This window comes from Somniosus microcephalus, chromosome 20 (assembly GCF_052327205.1).
Source record: "Somniosus microcephalus isolate GS21.2 chromosome 20, FLI_Smic_1.0, whole genome shotgun sequence".
NCBI lineage: Eukaryota > Metazoa > Chordata > Chondrichthyes > Squaliformes > Somniosidae > Somniosus > Somniosus microcephalus.
Window position 1 is genome coordinate 44,594,820 of NC_141006.1, and position 17,064 is coordinate 44,611,883.

General features: G+C 44.7%; 1 protein-coding gene across 1 annotated transcript in view; it reads right to left on the reverse strand.

Annotated features, from left to right (window-relative positions):
• LOC147103184 (protein argonaute-4) overlaps nt 1–17,064 on the reverse strand; it is an 83,003-nt gene that overhangs the window by 37,285 nt on the left and 28,654 nt on the right. The window contains exons 2-5 of the mRNA XM_085962570.1: nt 16,252–16,426; nt 15,350–15,470; nt 12,554–12,735; nt 5,626–5,762 (exon numbers count right to left, since the gene is read on the reverse strand). Of these exons, the coding sequence (XP_085818696.1) occupies nt 5,626–5,762; nt 12,554–12,735; nt 15,350–15,470; nt 16,252–16,426 (615 nt within the window). The remainder of the gene's footprint in view (nt 1–5,625; nt 5,763–12,553; nt 12,736–15,349; nt 15,471–16,251; nt 16,427–17,064) is intronic.

Here is a 17,064-nt window from a genome sequence, read left to right on the forward strand (position 1 = left end):
TTCTTTTGAAATGATTTTTTTTTTGGGGGGGGGGGGGGGGGCAACAAGAACTTGAATGTAGCTCAGTCTAACATTTTGTCCTCATTCAATCTCTAACTACAAAAGAATTATACTCCAATAATGGAGGTGGAAAACTAGGACTTAATCTTAATGCCACCTTTTAAAGAGAAAATGCTTTTGGTTTGAACTGACAGATGTACAAACCTTTGTGATTGCGAATAGTGATTAGTAGCTACAAGAGCATTTCACTGTGCTGCTGTCTTAGCTTGTATTGTCAAGAAGTCCCTTTTGAAGATTAGTTCATCAAAATAAACTTGTACCTTGCCCAACAGTGTTCATGCAGTCAGTAATAAAGAAATGTATTCCACTAGTTATTTCAGACGCTCAGCAATAGATTCACTTAAGCTTTTTAACCAAATAATTTTTTCCTAGATTTGCTAATGGCCCAGAAATTTGGGTCTCCACAGGCGCGTACGCACTGGGTACTCACCCGTAGGCCCAATGGAAGTGCTGGTTTCGTGCATACACTGCTTAAAGGGGTTCAGAGGTCGAACGCGTGCGCCGGAGAGGCAGCGCGTACGCCTGGAAGTTATTTTTTTTTTTTTTTTTTTTTGCAGGTTTCTCCAGGAGGGTAAGTCTCCAGGAGTTACACATGTAAAAAGCTGGCGCAAGGCCTGCTTTTAACAAGGTAAGTGGTGAATTAATTAAAATTAAAACATTTTTTCCCCCACAGGTTTATTATTTTTAAATACTTTAAATAAAGGTAAGTTTATTTTTAGCCCTGTTAGAAAATTTAATTAATTTTTTCAAAAAAATTAAATTATTGTTTAGTTATTTTATGTAATTTATAGTTATTTTAAAAATGTGCTAAAAATTTTTTGTTTTGTTTGGGGCTTATAGTATTTATAGTTTTGACAGCTCTTCCTGTTAATTTTATGAATGGGCATTTCCCTGCTACCATTGGCTCTCCATGGCCCATGTGATCCCAGGGGATGCATCGAACTAACTGCGCCCCTGGGATACGCAAGCACTGCGCGCCGGCAGTTGGAGCAGGCCCAGGATCGGAATCCCATGCGGGCCCACAGCTCAACGGCTGGCGCGCTAGGTAAGTGCAGGTCGGAGGCTTGCATCTGCGGGAAGCCTCCGACCCGAATTTCTGGGCCATTATCTTATATTTCCATCTATATATTAAGTTAAGGCACAAGAACAACATTCTGGGAAGCAAATATTATAGCACTTATATGTTGCGTTAACTGAACGAAAGGACAGTGAAACAGTATTTTAAGCAAAAGTGAAGTATTAGGGCTGCTTATCTACAGGTCAAGGGTAATCGCATGAATCAACTACTGATACATGTAACTGACAATCTGTGTAGTGAAAAGTGCATCAGTTTTTGAAGTAACGTGATATGCATTCCAATGGATTAGACAGGACCTTTTAAAGCAAAACATTTTGATCCCAATAGATATAATGGAAAGACTCCATTTCCAGATAATTCTGAAACACACTCACGAGTTTCTCATGGAGGAAGAGTAGCAAGGGTTTAATGGTCAGCCATCACAGTTTAATGAATTTGTTGATCAACACATGGGCAACAATGATTGCAAATAAAAGATAGGCCACGTTGACAAAAGGGCTGAAAGATCACAAGACAAAACATTTTCCATTGCATGCCTTCAGCATTGAAGTTTGTTTCCTTAGACACATTATAGACTACACCATAAAGACAACCAATGCAATAAACAAACTCTCAAAAATCAGTGCAAAATAGAGGCTCTGAGATGACCATTTCTGGCTTTCCATCCAAAACGAGAAGGGATCACAATGGCTTGGTAAATGTTACAATGCATCAAAAAGCAAAAAAGAAATCCAGCAACTAAGCACTTGATCAGTGGGTACTGCACTCTTCTACTGGATTATTTAGCAAATCCTCAGAAGGAAAAGTGAGGAAATAGAAAAACCATACATTTAGAATAACTGGTTACAGCAATGGGAAGAGAGCAGGTTGAGATTAAATGGACCAAAGGGTTTCTTCATGTCAATATTTTGTGATCAATGCCCTCACAATTTGGTGTCAACCAGGATCAGCCAACAATGCCAGAGATGTATTACATAGAGTATTGGAATAGTGAAGTCTAAAGGTAACAAAGGCATGGATGAGGGTTTCAGCAGATAAGCTGAGGCAAGGTTGGAGTCGGGCGATGTTACGAAGGTGGAAGTAGGCAGTCTTGGTAATGGAGCGGCTATGTGGGCAGAAGCTCATCTCGGGGTCAAACACCAAGGCTGCGATTTCGCCAGCGGAAGCGGGATCGCGGCGAGAGGTGGGTTCCAGTCCCGTTGCTGGCTGCAGCCACTCTACAAAAAGGATTTTCCGTTAATAGGGCTTGTTAAGCCCACCCTGTGGGGTTGCCGGCCCAATTAAAAGGAAGCGGGTCTGATGACGTCATTTGATGACGAGTCGTCAGCTGGTTTCCTTAAAGGGACCATGGCCGCATTCATTTCGACAGTTGTGCTGTCAGTGTTCTGCAGCATTGAGGTGCTGCAAACACTGCACAAAAGGTGCACGGCTGCACCCAGGCTCTCGTATGACTCCCTCCATATGCTTATGGAGGGAGTCACAGCACGCAAGGACGTTCTCTTCCCTTCCAAGGGCGGAAGAGGCCTCCCCAGGACACCAATGCAGCCTCAGTAGATCACGAAACGTTACTGCAAAGCCACACTCAACCTTATCCTGCTGTGCCATTCATCATATCCCCATCACTTGCCTTCCCTAACCTACTCCTGCACATCCTTACATCAACTTATCTTGCACCTTCACCCATCCCTCTATCTACATTATCATTCCCCATCTCACTCACTAACCCTCATCCTAGTGCAATCATACCAACTAACACACAAGGGTAGGCACTTGGGTGTTTTATGCAAATTTTCTGTTATGTGTCGTCAAACATTGAAATCGTTATTTTCAACACTTTGCCTTATTGTACAGATCATCTTTGGAAGTGTCTTAGTGAGTTGCAGTGAATGATGAGACATAACGGTAGCTCCGCAATGTTGAGGAGTATGAAAGGAATGGCTTGGTCATTGGGGGAATGCTTTATGGTGATGTGAGGTGGTATTAACCTAGCGCATCATGTGGCAGCCAGGGTGTACAGCGTCAAGTGAAGTAAATCTGGCCATGGTGATGCCATCACTGGCCTCCTGGGCAGCAATGTGGTCGGGTGCTGATGGCTTGTGTCCTGTGCAGCATCAGGTGACTGCGGAGAAGGCTGGTGTTGCGCCTGGTGATGGTGGTGTTGGAGCTGATCGTGGAGGGATTCAGAGGACCACGGTGAGATTTTTTCCAAGGGTACCGATGTTGCTGGAATAGATGGCAGCTGAAGTTGAGATGACAGAAGCGATCTGTCAATGGTGAGAGAGCTTGCTCCAAGGGTGACAGTGGATAGATAGTTTACTCCAAACACTTCCAAACTGCATACAGCTCAAAAGTGTCTTCCAAGTCCTGAAGGCTCAAGCTTCTGACATTGGGCAGTGACCAGCTGTGAAATGGTAGCTTTCATACCACTTTTGCAGCTGTCACCTATTCATAGCAATGGGGAGATATAGAGAACCCGACCTACTTACAGACGTGATCTCCGAATGACGTGAACTCCGTTAAAAATGTGGTAAAATAGAATAAGGCTGGCAAAATAGTAGTAAACAAGCAGTTAAGATACTTAACGGCCTCCCCCGCCACTTGGTGTCGGGTCTGTTCTGAAATCACAGACCCAACACTCTGGAAACTTGCATGGAGCGGGTTCGCAGTGGGTTCCCAACCTGCGGTCAATCATTTCGATTTTGATAGCAGACCCACCTCTAAATGCCGGCAAAATTCTGCCCCATGGTTGCGAATGGTCTGCTCAGCTTCAGACAGTTGACAGGGAACAGCATTTATGGTAGGGAACCAAAGCATAATGGCCCAGAACTTGGTGTCGGGGGCTTGCCGCACGTGCAAGCCCCCAATGTGCACTTACCCTGCGCGCCGACATCTGAAACCTGGCCCGCAGTGGATTTCCTGTCAGTGGCCCGGTTCTGATGTCGGCGCGCTGTGCTAACCTGACCCAGCGGCGTAGTTAGTGCGATGTGCCGGCTGGGATCAGGTGAGCACTGTTCAGCCAATCAGGGGAGGGGAAACTTCATTCATAAGTTTGATAGTAAAGACTGTCAAACTCATGAAAAGTACGGCACCCCAAAACACTACTTAAACTTTAAATAAAATTTTAAAAAGCATCCCAATAATTAAATTAACTATGAATAACTTTAAAAAACTATTTTAAACAATTAATCAAATTTTTGAAAAAAATAAATTTTTAAAAAATAGGGTCTAAAACTAAAAACTTACCTTACTGTAGATTCTTTAAAAATAATAAACTTGTGGAAAAAAAAATTCTAAATTGTACTAAAAGACCACTTACCTGTAAAACTAAGTACTTACGTGTGGTTTTTCAATGCGTAAAAACTGGAGCCCTTTACACATGTGCAAATCTGTAAAAATACAGGAAATCCAAGTCGCACGCGCTGCCCGATACCGCGCATGCGTTCAGCCTCTTAACCCCTTGGGTCAGAGGACAGGAAATGCCGGTTTTCAGCGCATGCGCTGTGCATGCTGAAAACCGGCAATTCCTCCTGGCACACGCGTGAGTACCCTGTCCGTACTCACGCGTTGTGACAGGAATTACTGGGCCAATGTAATGATGTGTTATAACCATAGTTGTAACTGCAGTTTAAAAATAATCTATTTCCCTCAATGGAGCATCATCTTCGGATCTGTGCTCTTCTCTCCCAATTAGCTCTCCATCTTAAAATTGTTGGCATTGGATTGAACTAAAAAAAAACACTTTTTTGGGGGTTCTTCAGGTCTGTTTTACATCCCAGACTCAGTTGGTCCTAGGTTCTGTAGAAGTTTTGAATCTGTTACTGCATCTAATAAGCTGTAAAGCTTCCCCCGCCCCCCTCACGCCAATTTACATGCCATTGTATCAGGTCATAACTACTTTGGTTGGATCAAAGCCATCCATTGTCAGTTTGCATCAGGGCACTAAGAAAACCTATGGCCCATTTAATCTCATTTTTTCCAATCTTCTTCCCATTGCTGATCTAAATGTATGGATTATTTTCATTTTCTCGCCTTCGGAGGGTAGTACAGTAATCACATTACTCCTTACATCCCAATTGTAATTTCACTTTTTGATGCACTCAAACTATGCACTGACCAAGCCATAATGATCCCCTATAGCTTTAGATGGAAATCCAAGCCATGGTTGAACCAAATAATTGCAGTATGGCACAAAGAACAGAAAATAATTTATTTTTAATTTCTCATACATTATGCAATGAAAAGTTCTCAGCTGGATTTTAAATTTTGACAAACACCATGATGTACTGACCTTTAGTCTCAGCTGGATATAATAATCTAGTTAGGCTGCAGTTGATTGTGGAATAATTCATTGCATTGGATCTCTTTATAAAAGAGTGACTTTATTTAATTATATAATGAGTATTTCAAAGTTCTCTAGCAAACCAGGAAAAAATCCAGAATGTTTCAAGATCCATGTAATAAGCATGCTTACAGTATTTGCAACTCACCATCAATGTTTAACATCATATTCCACATGGCAGGTCGGACAGACTGATGGAAACCAAACCAGACTTCTCTACCTCCACCCAGCGGGTGATAGTAACCCTCTGGAGGAGAGAAGAAGGAACGGCCCACCGGGGTATACCTAAGGAGGAGAGGGAAGAAAGTAAGTCTCCAGAAAAGCCACTTTTAAAATGCTGCCTGCCAAGACATTAGACATACAGACAGTGGTAACAGAGTCTGAAGCTTTACAAGACATTTCACTGTAGCCTTTTCTCAAAGCCATTTCTATAATATAGACAGGAAACTGTGAAACTTCCAAAGGTTTATCAGGCTTATATACTGCATAGTGAACCTGATAAATTGAAAGTAGGAGGAACTGTGAATTCAGAAGAGGCAAACTACAAATTCAGTTGTGCAAATTACAAGTAGACAAAACACAGGAATGGGGTAGGCCATTCAGCACCTCGAGCCTGTTCACCATTCAATTAGATCATGGCCGATCTGGATCTAAATTCCATATCCCTTACCTACCAAAAATCTATCGATCTCAGTCTTGAAAATTTTAAAATGACCCATCATCCACAGCCTCTTGGAGGAGCGAGTTCCAGATTTCCACTAACCTCTGTGCGGGGAAAAAATGCTTCCTGATTTCACTTCTAAATGGCCTAGCTCTAATTTTAAGATTATGGCCACTTGTTCGAAATTCAATTTAATATGGACAAGTGTAAAATACTACACACTGGAAAGAAAATGAGTGACATGTATTCAATGAATGGTGGGGAAACAGCTACAGATGAGGCTTGGTGCTCAACATGACAAGAATTGCCGAGGTTGTGCGATGAAATGCGAGCCAGCACAAACAGTAAAACAGTTGCAATAAAAGCAGACTGGTCAACAGGATTATTGAGGCAGTGCGCTTAACTGCCTGTAGTGCTTACCTCAGTAGAATGGGGTCCATGGATTGAATACATCTGCGGGTAAAGAACAGTGTATGCCACTGCCTACGTCTGCTTATACCCGCATCTTTGGACGGCTCTCCATTGCTTTGATGATTTCACATTCTCCAGCCCCAATCATCTATTCACCATGGATGTCCTCCCATCATGCAAAGTATTGTGTCCGAGACTTCTGCTTTTTCTATGAGCAGCTCTATCAACCAGGTTGCCATCTACCACTGCTCTAACATTTGTCGGAGCTTGTTATCACCCTCATCAACTCAGCTCACTTTCTCCAGATAAAAGGCATTACTGTGGGACTAATGGGAGTTCCCTTTCTATCTACTTGGTATATTATTTTCTCATTTCTCAACTGCATCTCCCCTGTTGGCTTCACTTTCCACACCACAGCTTCTGAAATGTCTTCACCCTCAGCAAGATTTTCAATATTCTGTGGTCATCAGGATCTTTAACTGTATATAGCCCATTTCACCCTATTCAATTCTCTTCCCTCTCAAGGGAGTTGGTTTGTTGTTCTCACTTTCCTATTCCACTAGCCTCCAATCTCAAGCACTGCACTGATGCTCATAATGTGATCTTTTCCACAATGAAAACATCAAATGCAGATTGGGAAATTGCTATGTCAAATGTTTCTATTTTATCTACATGATGCTAACTTCCCTGTGGTTTGCCACTTGAACTCCTCCGCCACTGTTCAATGACCCTTCTTTTTCCTTGGTACTTTGGCCTTTTCAAACCTTAGTAGTCACTTTATTTTCTTGCCTATTTCTCTCATCCACCACACTATTTTCCATTTGGGGGCTTTTCATCCGTCTTTTGTTTTCGTAATGTGATAGCAAAATACTGCAGATGCTGGAAATCCGAAATAACAGAAAATGTTGGAAAAACTCAGCAGGCCAGGCAACATCCGTGGAGAGAAATTAGAGTCGACGTTTCGGGTGAACCCTTTTTCAAAACTGGAAAGGAAATGAAATAGATCAAAGGCAGGGCTGCGATAGAACAAAAGAAGTAAAGAGACATTAAGAGGTATTCAAAACCAGACAAGATGGCAATAGGACAGTGGAGATAAAAGACGGCTCAGATTAGGTGTGAAGTGTACTGGCAGGATGAGACAGCTGCCATGTGGGAGAGAGGGGGGGAAAAAAAAGGGGGGGGGGAAGAAAGGGAAAACCCAAAACAAAGGGGTGGGAAAAAAAAGTAAAAATGTAATAGGGGCCAAGGTTATGATCTGAAATTGTTGAACTTGAGAGAGTCCGGAAGGCTGCAAAGTGCCTAATCGGAAGATGAGGTGCTGTTCCTCGAGTTTACGTTGAGCTGCCGTGGAACAATGCAAGAGGCCAAGGACGGTGAGGTCCGAGTGGGAATGGAGCGGTGAATTAAAATGACAGGCAACCGGAAGCTCGGGGTCACCCTTGCGGACTGCATGGAGGTGTTCCGCAAAGCGGTCACCCAATCTGTGTTTGGTCTCCCCAATGTAGAGGAGACCACATCGTGAGCAGCGAATACAGTATACTAGATTGCAAGAAGTACAAGTAAATCGCTGTTTCATCTGGAAGGGGTGTTTGGGGCCCTGGACAGTGGGAAGGGGGGGGGGGGGGGGGGGGGGGGGGGATGTATAGGGGCAGATGTTAAATCTCCTGCGCTTGCACGGGAAGGTGCCGGGCGAAGGGGAAGGGCTGTTGGGTGCGATAGAGGAGTGGACCAGGGTGTCGGAGGGAGCGGTCCCTACGGAATGCTGAAAGGGGAGGGGAGGGGAAGATGCATTTGGTGGTGGGATCACTTGAGGTAGCAGAAATGGCGGAGGATGATCCGTTGAATGTGGAGGCTGGTGGGGTGAAAGGTGAGGACAAGGGGAACCCTATCGTGGTTCCGGGAGGGAGGGGCAGGGGTGAGGGCAGAAGTGCGGGAGATAGAACGGACACGGTCGAGGGCCGTGTCAACCGCGGTAGAGGGGAATCCTTGGTTGAGGAAAAAGGAAGACATGTCGGAAGCACTGGTGCGGAAGGTGGCATCGTCGGAGCAGATACGGCGGAGACGGAGAAACTGGGAGAATGGAATAGAGTCCTTACAGGAGGCGGGGTGGGAGTCAGTGGGCTTGTAGTGAATATTGGTCGATAACCTATCCCCAGAGATGGAGACGGAGAAGTCAAGGAAGAGAAGGGAAGAGTCAGAGATGCACCATGTGAAGGTGAGGGAAGGGTGGAAATTGGAGGCAAAGTGAATGAAATTGTCTAGTTCGGGGCGAGAGCAGGAAACGGCACCAATACAGTCATCAATGTATCGGAAAAAGAGGTGAGGGAGGGGACCTGAGTAGGACTGGAACAAAGTGTTCCACATATCCCACGAAAAGGCAGGCATAGCTAGGACCCATGCGGGTACCCATAGCAACACCTTTGATTTGGAGGAAATGAGTGGAGTTAAAGGAGAAGTTGTTCAATGTGAGAACAAGTTCAGCCAGGCGGAGGAGGGTGGTGATGGATGGGGACTAGTCAGGCCTTTTTTCAAGGAAGAAGCGGAGCTTGGCTCTTCAACCTTGTTAATCTTCATTACTTTCAGTTTCCCTTCTCGTGTTTGATCAGGTATCTGCCAAGACTCTGTTTCACAGCCACATCATTTTCCTCAGCAACTGTCTCCGGTTCAGACTTATTCCACGTGGATTCCAACTAAACTTCCACCCTTCGTGTTTCGGATCCACCCAGGATTACAAATATCTCCAAGATATTCATCGTTCCTCGAACTACTGCTCTCGCTGCATCCAGAGATCCACACTCAACGCCATGCAGCGCCACATGAACACTCTTGACCTCTCTCTTCAGCAACACCGGCACACTATCTCAAAGCTGTCCGGGTCCACAGTTCCATTTCATCCTTCGACTCATCCGACGCTTCAACAAAAAACTTTTTTTCTTCTTTTCCGATGTCAAGGATCGCAAGCTTCATCAACTCTTGGACACCAACGCCCCTCCGGAACCTTCTTCCCCTTCACTTTCCTCTGACCCCCCCCTTCTCCCAATCTCACCCCCTGCCGCATTTTCACTATCCCCTCTCTGACCCTGAACGATCAGTCCTCAGCAAAGGCCTGAGCTTCATCCCCTTACGCCCCCACCTCAATGAATTGCGAGCTCGGCACGATGTTGAGCTCTTTTTCCGCTGCCTTTGTCTCCGTGCCCACTTCTCTGGCCAGGAGTCTCTCCCCCACCCCCCCCCCCCGCCCTCCTGACCCTTTCTCCCGCTTGCAGAATTCCCGTTCTACCTGGACCCCTCCCCCTGGCCTCTTACCCTCTCTAGATCTTTTCATCGCTAACTGCCGCTGTGACATCGGCCGTCTCCATTTCTCTGCTCCCCTCACTCACTCCAACTTACCTCGCTCTGAACTTGCAGCACTCCATTCTTAGATCCAACCCTGACATTGTCATTAAACCCGCTGACAAGGGTGGTGCTGTTGTTGTTTGGTGAACTGACCTCTACCTAGCGGAAGCTGAGCGCCAACTCTCCGACACCTCCTCCTACCTCCACCTGGACCATGACCCCACTACCGAACATCAAACCACAGTTTCCAAGACTGACCTCATCTCCTCGGGAGATCTTCCCCCCGCGGCCACCAACCTCAACAGTTCCCCAACCCTGCACAGCCCACTTCTACCTCCTTCCCATCGTTTCAGCCTGTTCTTGCCCCACGGAACTTATCTCTTCCTATCTCGACACTATCTTTTCTCCCCTTGTCCAGTCTCTTCCCACCTACATCCGCGACTCTTCGGACGCCCTCCGCCACTTTACAGTTTCCAGTTTCCTGGCCCCAACCGCCTCCTTTTCACCATGGACGTACACCTCCATCCCCCACCAGGATGGCCTGAGGGCGCTCCGCTTCTTCCTTGAACAGAGGCCCGACCAGTCCCCATCCACCACCACCCTCCTCCGCCTGGCTGAACTTGTTCTCGCATTGAACAACTTCTCCTTTAACTCCACTCATTTCCTCCAAATCAAAGGTGTTGCTATGGGTACCCGCATGGGTCCTAGCTATGCCTGCCTTTTCGTGGGATATGTGGAACACTTTGTTCCAGTCCCCTCCCTCACCTCTTTTTCCGATACATTGTATCGGTGCCGTTTCCTGCTCTCGCCCCGAACTAGACAATTTCATTCACTTTACCTCCAATTTCCACCCTTCCCTCACCTTCACATGGTCCATCTCTGACTTCCCTTCCTCGACTTCTCCATCTCCATCTCTGGGGATAGGTTATCGACCAATATTCACTACAAGCCCACCGACTCCCACAGCTACCTGGACTACACTTCCTCCCACCCTGCCTCCTGTAAGGACTCTATTCCATTCTCCCAGTTTCTCCGTCTCCGCCCCGACGATGCCACCTTCCACACCAGTGCTTCCGACATGTCTTCCTTTTTCCTCAACCGAGGATTCCCCTCTACCGCGGTTGACACAGCCCTCGACCGTGTCCGTTCTATCTCCCGCACTTCTGCCCTCGCCCCTGCCCCTCCCTCCTGGAACCACGATAGGGTTCCCCTTGTCCTCACCTTTCACCCCACCAGCCTCCACATTCAACGGATCATCCTCCGCCATTTCCGCTACCTCCAAAGTGATCCCACCGCCAAATGCATCTTCCCCTCCCCTTTCAGCATTCCATAGGGACTGCTCCCTCTGAGACACCCTAGTCCACTCCTCTATCACCCCCAACAGCCCTTCCCCCTTTGCCTGGCACCTTCCCGTGCAAGCGCAGGAGATTTAACACCTGCCCCTATACCTCCCCCCTTCCCACTGTCCAGGGCTCCAAACACCCCTTCCAGGTGAAACAGCGATTTACTTGTACTTCTTGCAATCTAGTATACTGTATTCGCTGCTCACGATGCGGTCTCCTCTACATTGGGGAGACCAAACGCAGATTGGGTGACCGCTTTGCGGAACACCTCCGTTCAGTCCGTAAGGGTGATCCCGAGCTTCCGGTTGCCTGTCATTTTAATTCACCGCTCCATTCCCACTCGGACCCCACCGTCCTTGGCCTCTTGCATTGTTCCACGGAAGCTCAACGTAAACTCGAGAAACAGCACCTCATCTTCTGATTAGGCACTTTGCAGGCTTCCGGACTCGATATCAAGTTCAGCAATTTCAGATCATAACCTCAGCCCCTATTACATTTCTACTTATATATTTTTTTCCCACCCCTTTGTTTTGGGTTTTCCCTTTCCTTTTTTTTCCTCTCTCCCACATGGCAGCTGTCTCTCATCCTGCCAGTACACTTCACACCTAATCTGAGCCGTCTTTTGTCTCCACTGTCCTATTACCATCTCGTCTGGTTTTGAATACCTCTTAATGTCTCTTTACTTCTTTTGTTCTATCGCAGCCCTGCCTTTGATCTATTTCATTTCCTTTCCAGTTTTGAAAAAGGGTTCACCCGAAACGTCGACTCTAATTTCTCTCCATGGATGTTGCCTGGCCTGCTGAGTTTTTCCAGCATTTTGTTATTTTTGTTTTCGTAATGCCTTTTAACTGAGCTGCTTTCACCTCCTTTTGCTTTTCTAATGCCTTTTCACTGCCCAAGATGATCTTTGCATTTTGCACTTTGTCACTTCTTTCCAGCTATATAAAATATAGGCTACTAGCTACTTCTTTATGGTAAAAGTTAATCTATTGAACGCTTTTGTTGTTCTCCCAGTCTCCAATTCTGGTGAAAGCTCAACACCGGAAATATTAACCAATCTTTTAATTTTAAAGAAGCTGTCTGCCTTGCTATCCATTTCCAGCAGGTTCTCATTTGCAGTTTTTTTTCCTTTATCTTGGGTATTTTTAAATCATCCCCAAAGCTGAACATGCAAAGTATTATGTACACTTTATTTAAAAAACACAAACAATGATGCACTTATGGGCCGTCACAATGTTCCACTGGAGCATATTTTTCTATGTCAGAAAATGCAGCAGCTCAGGTTTTATTTGAAAATGTTAGAGTAAAAGCTCATCAGCATTTACCTCATTGAGGGAAGGTGTCTTGTGACAACGTCGAGTGCCTGTACACAATCCTCAGGAACTTCACTAAGACGCCCTGCCAAAGCTTCTAACAGCAACTGCAGACTGACAACTGAGACCCATTGTATGGAAACCTTGAATGTCTGGTCTTTGCCTTCCCCAGGAAGGGTCACTTCCAAGTCAACCTGTAGTAAAATTCAAAAGGATTTAGATGCACTCTTTCCGCTTTAGCAATGACTTACTGTTACAGGTTACATACCTGCCAACCTAAGAAACCAGCAAAAGGAAACCGACAGCTTCAAAAAAGCTGACCACTCAAAAGCCCCCCCAATATGTGTAAACAAGCAGTTACACAGACTTAGTAACCTAAGTTCATAGAATCAAAGTTACAGCATGGAAGGAGGCCATTTCAGCCCATCGTGTCTGCGCCGGCCAACAAAGAGCTAGCCAGCCTAATCCCACTTCCCAGCTCTTGGTCCATAGCCCTGCAGGTTAGAGCATCCCAAGTGCACAGCCAAGTACTTTTTAAATGTGGTTAGGGTTCCTGCCTCTACCATCCTTTCAGGCAGTGAGTTCCAGACCCCCACAACCCTCTGGGTGAAGAAATTTCCCCTCAAATTCCCTCTAAACCTTCCCCCAATTACTTTAAATCGGTGTCCCCTGGTTTTTGACCCCTCTGCTAAGGGAAATAGGTCCTTTCTATCCACTTTATCTAGGCCCCTCAATTTTATACACCTCAATAATGTCTCCCCTCTTCCAAAGGAAACAAACCCAGCCTATCCAGTCTTTCCTCATAGCCAAGATTCTCTACTCCCGGCAACATCCTTGTAAATCGCCTCTGTACTCTCTCTAGTGCAATCACAACTTTCCTGTAATGTGGTGACCAGAACTGCATGCAGTACTCTAGCCGAGGCCTAACTAGTGCTTTATACAGTTGAAGCATAACCCCCCTGCTCTTGTATTCTATGCCACGGCTAATAAAGGCAAGCATTCCATATGCCTTCTTAACCACACTTGGCCTGCTACCTTCAGGGATCTGTGGACATGCACGCCAAGGTTCCTTTGTTCCTCTGCACTATGCGGTGTCCTACCATGTAATGTGTATTCCCTTTCCTCCTAGCCCTCCCCAAATGCATTACCTCACACTTCTCCGGATTGAATTCCATTTGCCACTGTTTTGCTCACGACCAATTTATTGATATCTTTAAGGCTAAAGGGATCAAGGGATATGGGGAGAAAGCAGGGACAGGGTACTGAATTTGGATGATCAGCCATGATCTCATTAAATGGCAGAACAGGCTTGAGGGGCCGAATGGCCTACTCCTATCTTCCTGCAGTCTACAGCTTCCTTCTTCAGTATCAACCACACAGCTGATTTTAGTATCATCTGCAAACTTCTTAATCATACCCCCTACATTCAAGTCAAGATCATTGATATATGCCACAAAAAGCAAGGGACCTAGTACTGAACCCTGCGGAACCCCACTGGAAACAACCTTCCAGTCACAAAAACACCCATCAACCATTACCCGCTGCTTCCTGTCTCCGAGCCAGTTTTGAATCCAACTTGACACTTGCCCTGGATCCGATGGGCTTTTAACTTCGTGACCAGTCTGCCATGTAGAACCTCATCAAAAGCCTTGCGAAAGTCCATATACACTACATCAAACGCACTACCCTCATCTACCCTCCTTGTTACCTCCTCAAAAAATTCAATCAAGTTTATCAGACACGACCTTCCCTTAACAAATCCATGCTGACTATCCTTGATTAATCCATGTCGTTCTAAATGAAGATTTATCCTGGCCTTCAGAATTCTTTCCAATAATTTTTCCACCACCCAGGTTAGGCTGACTGGCCTGTAATTACTCGGTCTATCCTTTTCTCCCTTTTTAAACAAGAGTACCGCATTAGCAGTCCTCCAGCACCACACCTGAAGCCAGAGGATTGAAAAATGATGGTCAGGGCCTCTGCTATTTCCTCTTTTGCTTCGCTTAACAGCCTGGGATATATTTCATCCGGGCCTGGGGATTTATCCACTTTTAAAGCTGCTAAATCCTTTAATACTTCCTCTCTCACAATGTTTATTTCATCTAATATTTCACACTCCTTCCCCCCCACCCGATAGCAATGTCTGCTTCGCCCCTCTCCTTTGTGAAAACAGTTGCAAGTATACATAACATTGCTTCTCATGTATTACAAGTACATGAAAGTCAAAAAGGGAAATCCAAATGTCTAGAGTCAGATTTGGTGAACAGGTTGAATTTTTACATACATGAATCACTAAAGATCGTTTATATTAAAAATAGTGAAGTATAAAGATTAATGAATGACATTGCAATTTTCAACAGACCAACCAAGCCATCACTCAACCAACAAAGTTTTTCACACACCCTCCCCTCTGGACCCACTACACAGACACTGTACCTCATCTAATTTTCCTACCCTTTTCTCTTCTCTAACCTTCTCAGTTCATACCATCACTCCTTTCCCCTCACCCCTCAATATAATACGGCACTCTTCTCCGCTTGACCATCCCACTACCTCTTAGTCAATGCGGATATTGTCCTTCCTCCCCAAAGCACCGTGAGCATCTCCCCTCTTTCTCACTAAAAGAACTGCTCCCAGCATCTGTCCCCATCATTACCACCCATTTCCCCCCTCCACTCATTGTCATGTAAACAGCAACAATAATGATCTGCGACTATCAAATTAAAAAAAAAACTGCAACATTTCCAGAAACTCAATCATGTTCTGAGGCTACAAGATCAGTGTTGAACAGAAGTCTCATGTACTCACCCTCTCTCGTCCAATTGGTAATGGATTTGCAGTGTACATATTCCTTTTCCCATCATAACCTGGTTGTCGATCTCCAAAAATTTGCATTTTGAAGTGTCGGACCATGGTGTCAACCACTTCTCTAGAAATGGGATAAAATTCACAATAAAGATTTGAAGTTTGAATGTCAAAATATACAGATTTTGGATCATTATTGTTAAATGGCAGAGATATTACTTCCTCATAAATTTCCTCGCATGCCTAGATTTGTCTCCACAAACACAGGAATGCAAGAAGTGTAGTTTCAAAAAAGAACAATCTGGCCGCAAGAAAGATGACTTACTTGCAAGTATACTTCTCCTCAGTGAAAACAGTGTGCCATTGAAAACTTGCTAACTTACACACCACCCCCACCCCACCCACCCAAGAACCCAGCAGTGTCCATTTTACAGACAAAGGCAATATATCATGGACTATGCTCATTTCATACAAAAACAATCCTACTCAAGTAAAAAAAAAAAAAAAAGGATATTAAAGGCTTTTTGATCAAAGTTTTAATTAGAAAGAAACTGCTGGCAGGCAGATGAAGTCACAGCTTGGAGATTGTTCGTTGGTATATTGTTTTCAGTGAAGAGATCTGCATGCTAACAAGTCATCCGTCTGGTGCAAGATGTATTTATTTTACTTCTTACACTCCTGTAATGTGGCAATGGGAATGCGTACAGGGAAGAGTCATCAGCTTTTCTCACTGGGTTCCAAATAGCTAGACCTTTTCAATACTACTAGTTTACTAAAAAAGTCTTTAAAAAAAAAAAACACACCCTCTTTCAATAAGGAATGTTAGATTCTTGCCATACCAACTAACTGGCGACCGAAGGCAAGAACTTCTATCATTCCCCACCTGCCCAGTGTCTTGCTCTCACCTGTTAACCCTGCGGGGACGTTTCTCTGGTTTAATGTCCACTTCATAATGGTAAACATCAATTTTAGGGATTTGAACCTGAAAATGATTGGCTAGCAGGCGAATAGGCTTCCCTACTGTGCCAAGACCTGGCCTGCGAGGTGGCTGAAACAAGTTGGTTGTTGCTGCTGGAGGTACTGCAAAAGAAAACAAGTTCAAATTAGAACATCTTTGAAATGTATTAAATATCAAATTTAGACATAGCATTATACAAAGTTCCAAGAGCGGTGTTAGGGTACCTTCAATTTTTAGTAAGCATCTAACAAAAGTGGTAAACAAAATTCTCCCTCCTTTTAGAAAGGAAATATTTTTCCCTGTTTCAAATTCTCCAGCATTATGCAATATGCTCCAAAGAGCAATAGAAGGCAACCTCGCATAATAGGAAAATGTTTTCTCCAATTTTTTATTGCTGTTAAATATCACCACTAGAATGGCCTGCAAACACAGATTTGGTAAAGATAGAGCAAAGAGTAAAAAAGCAAAAAAGAAAATTGAAAGCACTAAACGATCAAAATAAATAGTTATCAAAGTAAAATGAATTCCTACAGTAATACACTTTATTTAATCTCTCAACAGACCAGTAAACCAAAGTGTTTCTGGCCTCTTGTCTATAAAGCAGTAGCTTGTAGCGATTCGTGTGCATCGCCACTAAATAATCGAGTTCGACTTCGACGAACTATAAATAAGTTGTTTATTTACAGGAACAGGTTAAATACAACAGGTAAGGTAGCAGGCAAGATGGCTGACTGTAGGAGCACCATGGTGTAGGTCTTTC